General features: G+C 35.7%; 1 protein-coding gene across 1 annotated transcript; it reads right to left on the bottom strand.

Moving 5' to 3' along the window:
- Positions 1-1,913: 1,913 nt before the first annotated feature.
- Positions 1,914-13,729, bottom strand: LOC132644822 (CLP protease regulatory subunit CLPX3, mitochondrial-like). Its single transcript, XM_060361457.1, has 15 exons — positions 12,614-13,729; positions 11,918-11,979; positions 11,714-11,802; positions 10,835-10,914; positions 8,746-8,796; positions 8,474-8,548; positions 8,239-8,316; positions 6,360-6,416; positions 4,842-4,912; positions 4,648-4,747; positions 4,413-4,517; positions 2,939-3,001; positions 2,646-2,768; positions 2,387-2,542; positions 1,914-2,240 (listed from the first exon to the last, which is right to left on the bottom strand). Exons 1-15 carry the CDS (start codon positions 13,478-13,480, stop codon positions 2,166-2,168), a joined length of 2,052 nt encoding a protein of 683 aa, XP_060217440.1. The 5' UTR covers positions 13,481-13,729; the 3' UTR covers positions 1,914-2,165.
- Between the last annotated feature and the right edge of the window lie 1,038 nt (positions 13,730-14,767).

Raw genomic sequence — 14,767 nt, 5'->3', positions numbered from 1 at the left:
AGGAAATATATAATTTTTTTTATTACTTTTGATTTTGCAATATGTTGGTGTCAGATGAAATTAAACGAAACATGGCCAGTAATGATTATAATCAACCCCAACTTATTTGGAAAATAGACATGGTTATTGTTGTACTTCCTCTAGCCGAGACGAATCCTTTCTACTCTTACTAAAAGAATATTTAACCGTTTGGACGTCTTCCTTGAATGACAATAGTTTTCTTCTTATCTTAATGTATAAAAACACTGTAATTTCTTTCATGTTTTCCCAAACTTGATGTAAGAGTCCGGAGCCTAAAGAGTATAAAAATATACGGTATAAACTAAAAAGGGATATCCAAAAATTTACATATCAAAATGGGTATAACGTGGACTAATCCACGTTATACCCCAAATTTTTTTTTCAACTGTCAGAGCCGATCACCGGAAAATTAAAAAAAATAAAAATTGAAACGTATAACGTGGACGGATCCACGTTATACAAATAATTTTGTATAATGTGGATCAGTCCACGTTTTACAAATATATATTGTAAAACGTGGACTGATCCACGTTATACGTTTAAACAATTGAGAAATGCCTTCATTCTGGGGTTATCATAGAATCTGGAATTCTGGGGATAAGGGTTCAACTAGCTTAGTATTGATTCTTACGTTAATTGTGGGATATCATAGAATCTGGAAATCGCTCCTCGTTTGGTCCTTGTTGGGGTTGGTACAGCTAGCAAAAGAGCAGAGATGAAGGAGAACAAGAGTGCCAGTGACCTTAGGGTAAGATCGTATGCATAGATAGAAGGCCTTGATCTCAACCTTGTCGATGCCACTGAGAACGAATATGGTGATGGTGTTGGCAAAGGTGGTTGTGTAGCTTGAGAGTTTGGAGTTGATGGAGAGGAAGGAGAGGCACCAGATACCATTCTCTGAGCAGTCATTAGCACATTACCTTCTTTCATAGATCTCTCCTTTTCCCAACTTTTAGAAAATGATTTTTACTCAAAAGAACAATTTGTTTTAAGAGAAATTTGATTAATAGCAGGAAAGAACTAAAGTCTGGGATTGTTATGCAGCCAATTTTGAGCAAATTTGCATGTTACACACTGAGAACCGGCCGGTGATAGGTCTTGTCTCAACTACTGAATAGTTGGTCAACCACTACTAAATTTAAACGGAGGCAGGTGACTTAAATTTATATGTCAGTCAACTTTAAACCATTGCTTCACCAGAATGAAGGCATTTCTCAATTGTTTACACTGAGGTGAGGGACATATATATTGTATAACGTGGACTGATCCACGTTATACGTTTCAATTTATTTTTTTAAAATTTTCCAGTGATCGGCTCTGACAGTTGAAAAAAAAAATTGGGGTATAACGTGGATCAATCCATGTCCACGTTATACCCGTTTTTGTATGTAAATTTTTGGATATCCCCTTTTGGTTTATACCATTTATTTTTATACCCCTTAGGCTCAGGACTCCTTGATGTAATATCTGAAATCACCATCCTCCCTCCCACCCCCTTGCTTTTTTTCACATTTGAAATTACTTTAAATACTTGGACATCTTATAACAATGTTGAAAATTTTGAGAGAAAGATAACATTTTGACACTCCAATTCACCAATAGAGAGGTGGAGAAATGATGAACCTAATAAGCTAATTTGACCAGCTTATCTGCTTAGCCAAACACCCACTTAATATGCTATTTTGTCAATTTTCTACTCATGAAAAGCTGTTCCCGCAATTGTGAAAAATTTGACAACTTTCTACTAGTGAGAAGTTATTCCGGTCATTCTGAAAAGTTTCTGTTATCTGTAGTTCGTAAACCGTATTAGGTATTACCCTTGCCTTTCAATAGAATTTGATTGCTATGATCCACGAAAGAGACCACCTCTGGATCACAAAATCACTGAGAAATATGAAGAATCAAAGTTTTCTCATTGCCAAAGAATCGGTACACTGCTACCTAAAAATTAGAATGGTTACATTTTCCTTGTATACCGTTTTCTATTTTCTATGACTTTCCTGGAAGCAGATTGCTATGATGTTTTACAAGGGGATCAACACCCTGTATTATGAATTTACATTTTACAACAAATGGAATTTTTTTTTTCTAAAAAAAAAAAAAAAAACCATGTATGAAATCCTAGGAGTGTGGTTCTAATAATCTTACATGCTTATTGCTCTGGATGAGACTTCAGACTCACCCTCCTGCAGCTCAGTTTCGGCCGCACCATTATTTTCCTGGCAATCAAATTTATCCACACGTCAAACAGTGTGCATGTATGTGGCTTACACAACCTAAGCTTATTCTATGAGAAGAATGATTACGTTGAAAAGAGACGGGCTATAGAGAGAATAAACTAAACAAGTGAAAGTTCAGATCATACTCTATCTACCAAGTGTGCCTGCGCAAGATACCGTTGCAGAGCACCATCTCCCCGAAGTACTTTTCCACCACAACCACGTGCATTTACTGCACCTACTGACTCTTCATCCACCACAATGGCATCTACTCTATCATCTCCAGCTTTGACATCAGGAATCTGCACATTCAATCAAGCGAATCAAATATGAAAAACACTTGCTCATGCTCTTATAGATTTGTCAAGCTCCTGTCAGAAATAGATTTGGACATAGCTTATTTACCTCATACATAGCATCAGTTAAGATGGTTTCAAGTAAGGCTCTCAATCCCCTAGCACCAGTATTTTTGACCATTGCTTTCTTGGCAATCAATCTTAATGCTCCCTCCGTAAAATGTAGCTTAGTCTAAACAAGCATGTGAAACTCCAAATCAGTTCAGTAATATATTCAAATGTCTCTCTTCTGGGTTCGAGGATGTGTATGTTCATGTTTTTTTTGGCCCTTGGGTTTGTTGGGTAAGGGGTTGTAAAGGTGGGTGTGAGTGAGAAAAGAGGAATGAAACATAGTTTACTTACGTTATTCATGCTAAATAGTTTTTTATATTGCTTGCAAAGAGCATTTTTGGGTTCAGTGAGGACCTGCAAGAAAAAAGAAACATGAAATTAACCAACTCAATAATATGGAAAAAACAGGAAATTCAAGACCAAAAGCCAAAAAAAAAAAAAAAAAGAGGGAAGAGAAGAACAATCAAAGCAAGGAAACAAAGAACAAAAAGAATTAGGCAGGGACTAGTAACAATAAGTAATTAGGCCTCAGCCTTTTGCTAATATCCTTTGAGGGGGTGTATAATTGGAACTAAGATACACGTACAATGTAAATTTTCTAATTGTGAAAGAAAATTAAAAGAGAAGTCATGTGTTTAAAACTTGATAATCTAATGAAGACAAGACCTATTTAGAGGTGTCAAAACACAATAAACATACCTGTCCACCTTGGGGCAAGTTCTAACTTCAGAACAGAACACTTCAATTTCTAATGTTAATACTAATGTCCCAGCATGGGAAAATCAACTTGGATTTGACTCTGCTAAAACAAAAAAGAGTAATTAACAGCTATACTGACCAATCACCCAAAAGCCTCCTGAACATTGTCAGGCCAAGTTGCTGGGAAGTCCTGGAAACTTCTAATTGGATTCTCTATAGGAAGTTTTTAGGAAAGTGATTGAAAAATATTGCCAGAGACTCGACCACACCAGTACGGTCATCAGAAACGGGCATGGTGCCACAGAAATGTTCACGGGAAGAGTAGTGTTGCCGTCAGAACGGTCAGTGAAAGTTTGAAGGCACAGCACCCTGGGACTAGTTCACAGAAATACGAACGGCGCCACTCAAGCACTCGCAAGGCATTCTAGTAGTGCATCTGGTTTCCGAAATATACACAAATAGTACATTTATAGAAGAAAGAGAAACTTTGGCCATATCGAACTTAAGAACATAAATCTGGCGACTGAGAAAACAAGAGGAGAATATAGTGGTAACTTGGTAATTTTATGGATAGAAGAGAAACCTATCTATAAGTATCAACCAGAATACACATTTGATATTTATTCAATGTAGGGAAACATCTAACTTAAGAACTTGAACACTTCTAAAATTCTAACACTTAAACAGTTGATATAGTAACATTTTTTAACAAATTTAATCAACGGATATATTAAGAAACGTTACACCAATTAACCAATAACCAATCATTCTCAATATTTATAAATCTTGGGTCTTTCATGGTAACTGATGACAAGAGAGCCAACTGGACTTTACCAATATTTGTTCTGCTTAAATCATAACAGAGCTATTCCAGATAAAGTATTTCTGATAAAAGGAAAACACAATTGCTAGGTAAACTAAACTTATGAAGTAGACCAATTGCACAACCATCGGAATGAGAGACAACCTCCAATTCTGAATGATTTGCAGCTTGCTTTCCATGTACAATGCAGTAAATGATTACAGTAGCAAAATAAAAATAAAGCAACAGAGAGAATAAAAATACCTGAACAAGCTGGTCCTCAGTCAGTGCAGATAAACTAACTAAAATAGGAAAGCGTCCAATAAACTCTGGTATGAGGCCATATGTAATAAAATCGCTACTTTCAGCCTGGAAACATGAAAGGATTTTTTTTCAGGAACAGCAGCTGACTAGGTATTAAATTCTATTACACACAAGTCATAACTCATAGTCTCAGGCATATAAAAAATAGAAATTAAAATTAGATCATCATTCTTACAGATTCTAGCAAGGATGATGTTATAGTTGCATTTGTTATTCCCCCAGTTCTCATGTTAGCACGAACTGGAGCTCCAAAACCGATAGAAGAATCCTGTCGTCTGTAATAAGGGGAACCCTTTGTCAGCCAACATAGTTCACAAAAGTCATAGTTCCTGATGCGCTTAGAGAAAGTAATTCAGAAAATAAAATTACCTCTCCGAAATAGTCTTCTCCAAATCAATGAATGCGCCACCACAGATGAAAAGAATGTCTTTCGTATCTATCTGTATAAATGTTGCAATACTATTTGAAAATTCATAGGGGAAAAATAAAAAAGAATCCAATAAGTGAAGCATAAAAGACACTCGGTTTTGTTAATGAAAATTGCTAAAAATCATTGATGTATTTACGGTTCCACTTCAGAATAAGAAAGTGTCTACATGTAGCACCTGACTTTATTTTGTCTGAACTGATTGACATGCCTGTTAATATCTAGAAGTGGACCTAAGGATGTTGACCATCAACAAATCCATCTACAAAAAGTCTCACTACATTTAAGTCAGAGCATGAGATCCAATTTTTAACATCTCTGAATGGAACATTATCTATAGGACGTCGCCTCATCTAACTTATCTATTGATTCCTCACCTTATTATCTACTCCCTCCATTTCAATTTGTTTGTCTGGTTTTGACTTGGCAAGGAGTTTAAGAAAGTAAAAAAGACTACTTTTGAATCTTGTGGTCTTAAATTAAAGATATGTGGAATGTACCAAAATGGCCTTTAATCTTGTGGTCTTAAACATGCCATGTGGAAAAGTTGGAATTAAAGAGTTGCAAAAAAAGGAAAGAGGCACTCTTTCGAAACGGACTAAAAAGGAAAGTAAGACAAAAAAAATTAAATAGAGGGAGTATCTCCTTATATGATAAAAGAATCAAATAGTTTGCTTGGTAGATTGCACCTACTTTAAATGTGCATTGTTCACCTTGTCTCTGATATTTATGGTGTTCACATTTCCATAACTTTCTGCCCTATGCTTCAATATCGGTATCCTCAGTGCTTCCTAATTTGCCTCCATCACTATTGATTCCTCACCTTATTATCTATCTCCCCAATAAAAGAATGACAGATCCGTACAATTTACTACATCTACAGTGTAGAGTTATAAAAAAATGACAGGTCAAAAGAACATCGGCTTACTGCAAAAAATGAACTGACTGTATATAATGTTGAGATTGAGAGAAAACATTCAGGCTCTATACAGTAGCCATGCATTACTATGTAAAAGATTACATTGTATCTTAAACTTGCACAACTCTGAAGGAAAGGAACTTACAGGTTTCTTGAAGAGATAGAAAACATGGTTGTACAGCTCTGGGAACCATTTATGTTGTTTTGTAAATTTTTAAAGCACCAACAAGATTCAAATTAGTATAAAAGGTTGTTTGCTTGCTTACAAGGGCACCTTTCAAAACTTGATACACATCTCTTTCAGACCTTCAGCACTGAGGAGGTTCAGACTATAAACAACAAGTTACCACTTAGCAGAATTCATGTTTTTTTTTTTTTTTTTTTTTTTTGTGAGATTCAGTCTTCTGTATACGTCTTGTATACTAGAGTTTTCCTTTTACAGGGGTAAAATTATAACTTTATCCCAAAAAAAAAAGGTTGCAGAACTCTGAAAATGGTAACAAGGGAAAAGAAGAACCGAACACACTCTTATCCACTTTACCTGAATATTCTCACCGCGAGGATGCTTCCTTGCCCCCTTTTCAGGTACATTCACAATCTGGATTAAAGAGATATTTCTGTTATTGCTGGTTAACAAAGGCAGCAGCCTACATCATTAGCTAAGAACGATGCTGTTTTCAAGAGAATTTTTAAGTGATATAGCAGCAAGATTCGTAATACTGCCAAATTTTTAAAGCACAAATGATAAGCATCACGATTACAGCACTGTAGAAACTAAAGAAAACAAATTGAGGACAGTGAAGCTTAACATGATAACAATCAAAGATTTTGTCTAAGATCTTTTAGAATCAAATGTCGAAATGGAAAAGACAGTCTTTGAACCGTTTAGTTTTCATGTTTCATATTTTCAGGCTCTATGGAACTTGCCAAGAAAATTAAGGACAAAAGACAAATAATACCAAGGCTTATTCTACGCCTTTTTTTCGCGGCGAAACAGATCCGGAACCACTGACTATACACCGTGGGAAACATAAATGAGAAATAAAAATTAACAAGAAAAAAGTTGGATAAACATCTTTTTTAAGTGAAAAATTCATAGAAATCCAGCACACATTGTAAGTATCCACCATGAAAGTTGATAAATTCCTTTGCGTGTGTGTTACAAGAAACAAAGCAATTTCTTCGTTGTCCAATTACCTGCAAGTTTTAAGACAAAAGCATTCTAGCAATGCTTTTCTTTTTGGTGATTGTTCACTATTTTGGCGAGATTATTTCAACGATAATATTAAGATGACTGTTTCTTCGACAATAACTTTTTCCAGCATACTCGCCGGGACTTTCCTGTTATGATTTGCAAACTCAAGTTGTTTCACTACATTGTGTTTGAGGGGCATGTTGAAGGGCGAGATAATTAATTTAGTTATATGCTAAAATGCATTAACGTAATACTGTAGAATATTCTTTGTACTTCAGTCATAATTAGGAATCTCAGAATTTAAGTAACTTCTTTATATAAGAACTTTTTCTGTAGGGATTCCAGTAGGTCTTAACACTGTATCAGCTTCATTTACAAGTTCCAAACTACACCAAAAATAAAACAAAAAGATGTGCTGTTTTCCTTTATTTAAGATCTTACCTTAGTCCAAACTTCCCTTATATTATATAGTCTAATCCAAAATTTCCTTATTTAATGTCGCCTGAACTCCAATAAGGGGAGCTCTCATTTCATTCACGACCAATTCAAGAAAAGTTCAAGTTCTTTTATGTATTCTATCTTAGACTAGTGTCAATCAGAAAAATTACTAATCTTCAATTCAACCATGATCATTAAAAGTTGAATTCTTCCAAATGTGCTAGGTCTATATTTTTTTGCTTTATTTAGATGGCGGTTGCAGTTCATAATCTATTCTTATTTTACAATTAAATAAAAAGATCCATCTAGGCAATACCAATTAGCCAGGAGTATGTTTCAGTCATGTTAGTACGTTTATGTTAGGTCCCTATGCTTTCTAGAAGCCTTCTAGATCTATTAGAGATTTATATGCCAGTTGAAAATGTAGAGAATTTCCAGTACATTCTTTTTATTTTTATAATGTTTGCCTGAGATGAGTTTAAATGAAGAAACATGGTTATTGAGGATTCATATAGCCGACCCAACTTGTTTGAGTCTGAGACGTAGTGGTTTTTGATAGGATTGCATATCCTGATTAATAGCTTTCTAATAAATTTGCAGCAGAAATTAACTCATCCTACCCTAATATACAAGAACTGAAACCTATAACAGCCTTTGGACTTATCTGCAAGAAGCTAGTTGAACACAAATCTGGAAGCTATTAATAGCCAAAGAGAGCCAATGAATAATTTATTTATTATTTTAAAGAAAAAAAATTAATAAATGGCCCAAGACCAAGAGCACTCACAGTTCCTTCTAGCATTTTCAACAGTGCCTGCTGAACTCCTTCCCCAGAAACATCTCTGCTAATGTTTAAGCTCTCAGCCTGCATAAGAATCAAATAGGTGTCAGTTGTGATATCCTTCAAATGTTAGATAAAAAGATTACACAGTGATCAAATTTCTTTAGCATAAGGCATACAAATTTTCTTCAAGTAAGCTATAAATAATTATAATATACAAAAAAGAGGCAAAAGAGATCACCTTTTTTGTTATCTTATCAACTTCATCAATGTAGATCATCCCTTGTTGTGCTGCTTGCACGTTAAATTCAGCAACCTGCATGTTAAATTGAACGCTAATAGTTCTTTCCAGAATTTCATAAGATCGTATGAAACAAAAAATAAAAGAGTCCCGAAGAAACAAATTTCTTCAGCAAACATCCACAATTCAGAGCACCAAGAATATGTAGAACAAACATATGCTTAACTCAGTCAGTAATGTGCAAACTTATGAATCTTTAATAGGAATTATACCGTAAGCAACTTGTACAATATGGATTCGACATCTTCACCAACGTATCCAGCCTGTTAGATAGCAAAAAATGCTTCTCAGTTGGACATTAAAAAGTAAATGAAGAAAGAACTAGCACCCCGCGGAAATGTCAACTAAATAGCATTTCCAAGTTGATTCTGCTGTGCTTACATTCTCACACTTGGAGCATTAATAAAAAGACAGCAATAGTTTCAATCTTTAGATGTAGGTGTCCCTGCTTGGGAACAATTTAAATCCAGATATAGTGGGAGAAACTTGATCCTATTTTCTAATCATAGTTTAGCAAGCGGAAAATCTAATTCTTTTTCTCCATGAGGTAGCTTGATTGAAGCTGAAATATTTTAAAGATGTGACAGTAGAAATATTTCTGTGATGTCTGAAACAGTTTGTTATTGGCAATTTGGTCTGGCAAATTTATTATGTTCTCTGTGATATTGTGGCTCTTCGTTATCAAAAGTTTGACCCTGCGTCTCAGCAGTTATTTTCTACCTTGAAGGGTTCATGTAAAATATCATTGAAGTCTAGTACAAAAAGTAAGTATACACACAGCACTAGAATATGGACTGTGAAGAGAAGATTCTGCAGAGAATTGCAGCTGCAACCAGCTAAGGTTCTGCAAGATTGTGGCAAGGATTGAGGACTGCGGCAAGGATTGAGGACTGCACCCCCTCAGGCAGCCTGTTCCCTATACAGTATACCACAGCGGCAAGCACATGATCCTAGCTAAAGCTGTTTCTTTTCCCATATTCTAGTAAGAGATCTGGAAACAGCAGATTCAGGAATTTCCACTACTAGCCTTTGTTCTTTTACTTCCATTTCTAGAGTGTACTTTTTTTTTTTTTTTTTTTTTTTTAGGACTTGTAACAGTTCATTTCTAGAGTGTACTTTTTCAGCCCATATTCTAGCATTGCTTCGAAATTCATCACACCTGCTAACTGGTTATTGAAGCTCTGTGAAGCCATCAACATTTTTTATAACCATGGTGTCCGGGCCAACTTGCAGGTGCCTTGAGTAATTCCATGGTACTACCTCCCACCAGCACAAGAAGAAGATGTTGTTTTTCTTCTTTACGGTTAAAAAGACTTATCATCATACATAAATAATGGATTAAATTTGTACTGGATAATAAAGTATCATTGTCATATATTTCCCCTATTTGTTGCTGCATTTGTTTTGTGTCTTGCTATTTGTTGTCCCTTCTCTTACAATCCATACTTCTCTTTTGAGCCGAGGGTCTATCGGAAACAGCCTCTCCACCCCACAAAGGTAGGGGTAAGGTCTGTGTACATCTTACTCTCCCCAGACCCCACTTGTGGGACTACACTGGGTGGTGGTTGTTGTTTTGTCATAACTTCCTGTAAATTAAAGCTTACTGAGATATTCTATCAGTCATTATATGGCATTGGCATATACTTTTTGACACATTGATATAGAGGTATTGTATTAGATGACTAATACAGAGGTTTTATGGTGGTGGTTGTTGATATAGAGGTATTCTATCAGTCATCTAATATAGAGGTTTTATATTAGATGACTTTCCAAACTACGATTTGGTAGAATCACAACACTTAGATCTAGCCAAACAAGGATCAAACATGAACTGGGGAACATTCAACCAAATCAAATCCAACCTAGAGTTCCATTATATCTGATCTGTGATATCAAAAGTTCCCAAACAACCACTCAGGTTCTATGTTCTTTGACCTTCAAGAGAAGAACACCTATGCATTGAGAATGAAACAGAGTAACGGGATAAATTAAACATAACTTAGCTACAGAGGAGAAATGGTCAGTGACAGCAAAAGGGCCATAGAAGAAGAAGAGCAAGCACCTTGCCAGTAAAAGGATGGACTCCACACCATTTTTGATCAAGTCTTTTTAATAATTTGTAAATTGGATTTGGGGTGAGAGAGGCCCGAACTCTCGGCCTCAGGATTACTCAGAAGCTATGAGACCTACACGCTAGCCAACTGTGCCATCACCCCAATCTCCACACCATTTATTCTTCATTAAATAAGAACAGAAACAATCAAAGTGAGGAAAGTTCAAATCAGGTAGCATCTTACTTGCCTGCGTTAAGGTTGTTGCATCTGCAATAACAAAAGGCACATTCACAAAACGTGCAAGGGTTTTTGCAAGTAGTGTTTTCCCTGTTCCAAAAGCAGAGTTAGAAAGTTCTAAGTTTCACAACTTCTTCCACACAAACGAGAAATTGTCAGCAGAAAATATGATTGGTTAGTGAGAACACACATTAGTTTAAGGAAGGTACAAATAAAATAAAAAAATGAATCTGAGCACATTCTTAATGCAATCTATATTTATTGCAACTCTTACTGCGTTACAAAAAAAATTAAACTCCTGTTGAAGAATAAGTACAGGAAAAAGAAGAAGAAACAAGAAGAAACTCCAATTTGCCCTGGTTAGGTTGGTACACAAAACAAGAAATAGTGGACAAGGTGTTCTGATGAAGCACGAATCATGGCTGCAACAAGAAAACATTTTCTCATCCTTTGTTTTTCTTTGTATCATTTCTCATCAAACAAAGAGGGGAACACTAGTTCCCACATCTCCGTCGTTTTTACAGTCCCAATTTTCTAGACATAGTAAGTTGGGAGTTTCTCATTAAAGGTTCTCAATTTTGGAACATCCCTGATAACAAAAAATATCAACTGACAGAAGGTCAACGTTTCCAAGGCTAAACAAAAGTTTAAGGAAACAACAGACGAAGTGCTAAAATGTCAAAAGGCACATTCACAAAAACAACTAAGATTTGCAAGTAGTTTCCTGTTTCAGAAAAACTAAAGCCAGATTGCCTTCAGTATGGAGACTTCTGTTAGCTGACAATCTCTGAAGGTTCTTAGGTTAAGGATTTGCATAAGTAACTCTTATTCAATAAAGGATCCGCATAAGTAACTGACTGGAAGTACAAGACGAAAAGTTGATTTCTACCTGATCCAGTAGGCCCCATCAAAAGCACATTGCTTTTTTCTAATTCCACGTTTTCTTCACTATCATCCTTTGTCGATTCTGCTCCAGACCTAACACAGAGGTATACAGTTGATATGGAGAAAATAAAGTAAAAAGAGAAAGGAAAAAGAAAGATAGAATTTTTCAATAGGATACAAAGATATCGTGAATCAATGGATTGCTAACCCCTTCTTCAATGAAGCATGGTAAATCCTTTTGTAGTGATTATAAACACCCACTGAAAGCACCTGCCAAATGAATCACTTTGTGAAAAAAAGGAAGCAAACACAGTACAAATTCGAAGCATTTATCTCACGTAGAACATATTGTGCAAACAATGACTTAAGAGAAAGTCTACCCTTTAGTCCATTTCTAAACAGAGCAACAAAGAAAAGATTATGCCTGAAGCTCATAAACATCAAAGTCCAATTTACTCTCTGACTCCCAGGAACGATATGCATCTCCTTAGGCATAACATGCAAAATGGAAATATGTTATGCTCAAAACTCCCAAAGTAACAGACTTCTCAAGGAAAACAGAAGAAGGGACATTCGTCCACCCTCAAAACTCCCAGCAAAGACAGTTACAAAGAGATCAGTAATATGAAAGTACTGTTGATTGAAATTGCGAGTTCAAAGTTCAATTGGATTGCGCACCCGTAGATAGACTCAATTCAGTTGCTTGATCACAGGTACAAACTAAAGTTTCAGACTTTCAGAATTTGTGTAGTTCAGTGAACAAACAATGACTAATAGATATATCACGTATAATTCAGTTGCATGATCACGTTTATAAATTAAAGTTTCAGACTTTCAGTATTGACTAATTCACTGAATAAACAATGACAAACAGATTCAAAGAATAAGAAAATGAAAAAATTACCTTCTTGGCACGCTCTTGACCTATAACAAACTTATCAAGTCCCTTACAGATCTCCTTTGGCGTTGGCAAATTCTTCCCCAAATTCGACCCACCCCATCCACTCTTCTCTCCACTCCCCTCATCCGCGCCACCACCACCACCACCATTCTTCCCCTCAGTTCCAGCAGCCCGTATCAGATTCAATCCAGGCGCAAATGGTGGACCAGGAGGTGTATGTACCGCCAGCCCATTACCCGGTGGTGGTGGTGGGGGCCAATTCTCAGGTGGCTCACCACCATATGATTTCAACGACTCCCAAAACGACGGTCTTTGCCTTTTCCCATTATCATCCTCATTACTAACTCTCTTATTACCATTACTTTTCACTCTCCCAATCTCAAAAAAACTACCTTGTAATGGTGCCATCTTATATGGCCTGAAATAATAAGCTGTTTTACAATTAGGACATAGATTCACTGCTTGGTAAGGACCCGAACCCCCTTCTTTCGAATCACTATTACTATTATTATTATTATTCTTGTCATAATCATCATTATTAGATGAAGGAGGGATTAGTTGATGCTGACGATTACTAAACAAAAGATCCATATGTTTAGAACAACGAGGACAATAAGCTTCAGCCCTAATCCTTCTTGGTGATGTTCTATACTCATCTGATGAACCACCACCTCGGTCCCATCTGTACCTTTCCTGTACCCCAATTAGTGATTCTCTACGCTTCATATGTGAACCCACGTGTAACCAATTCACATAATTCCTATGTTGTCGTTGGTTGTCTTCTTGGTTTCCATAAATCCAGGTGGTTATTCTTGTTCTTTGCACTGCTTGTGTGTATTTTACATTTCTCCATCTCCATATCCCTGACATCGTTTATTACCTCGACCCTGAACTTGTGAACAATATGATTAAATCGAATAACATAAAATTAAATTAGAAAAGGATGTGAGATTGGGATCTGTGAAGATGATTAGAGTATATTGTTATTACAGGGTGGTGATGTCTTTGTAAACGGAAAGAGTATAACTGAAGATGAAGTATTATTGTTGATAAATGAAAAAAAAAGAAGATAAAGGTAAGAGCTTTTTTTTTTTTTTTTGTACGAATGTGAAAAAATGACACTAGAGTTTCTACTTTCTAGACCAAAAAAATTGTGAAGGGTATGGACAAAAGTTTGAGTTTTGACCGCGTCATAATTCATTTCTTACCTGCCACGATCCCCACGGATAACCAGTTACCATCAGCTTACCGATGCAACCTCTGTGAACTACCGCGGTTAATGTAGATTCCACGATGTTAAATTAAGTAATTTTTTGTAAATTATTTACACTCCTGTAATTTATTTTTCCACCAACATTCCTGTAATTAATGCAGTGTATTCTTATTATTAAGACCCCTCTTTTTGGTCTTGTATAGGTGCGGGTATACGCTTTTTATGTTTTTACTTATTTTCTTTACGTAGTTAGTAGTGAAAGAGATAAATAATACAAAAAAAGAAAATTCAGAGGGTCATATGGGCATAGTTTAGGCGTGTAGTTAACAATTTCACTATAATTTAGGTGTGTTGCAATGTCTTATCTACATTAATCATTATTGTTTCATTCAATTCATGACATCATCATATCAAATGCAAAATAAGTTATATATAGTAATAATGTTGAAAGTTCTCTCTTACAAGTCTAGGATATATGTCCAACTAGTAGATATCACACTGTTTTCTTCTATCATGTCGTATCTTTAGCTAAATCTGTATTGATTCCAAGAATTTGTATGTCTTTCTAGATAACTCTCTTCCATGTGACTTTTGGTCTACCCCGTTCTCTTTTAAAAACTTCACTTACCATAGTTTCTAACCTACTAATCAATGCATTTGTAGGTCGATGCAAGACATGACCAAACCATCTCATGTCTGCTACTTACACAAGTATGTTCATTTTTTATTTTATCGAATATTGTATGACACATTGATCTTAGCATCCACATATCTGCGACATTCTATATTGTGGATTTGGACTTTAGCAACCCATCATTCACTACCATATAACATTGATAGTCATACAGTTGTTCTATAGAACTTACCTTTCACTTTGGTAGACATCCTTCTATCACGTAACACTCCGGTAGCACTTCTTCATTTCAACCATCGAATTTTAGTTC

This window comes from Lycium barbarum, chromosome 1 (assembly GCF_019175385.1).
Source record: "Lycium barbarum isolate Lr01 chromosome 1, ASM1917538v2, whole genome shotgun sequence".
Lineage (NCBI taxonomy): Eukaryota > Viridiplantae > Streptophyta > Magnoliopsida > Solanales > Solanaceae > Lycium > Lycium barbarum.
This window is presented reverse-complemented; position numbering and strand designations above follow the sequence as displayed.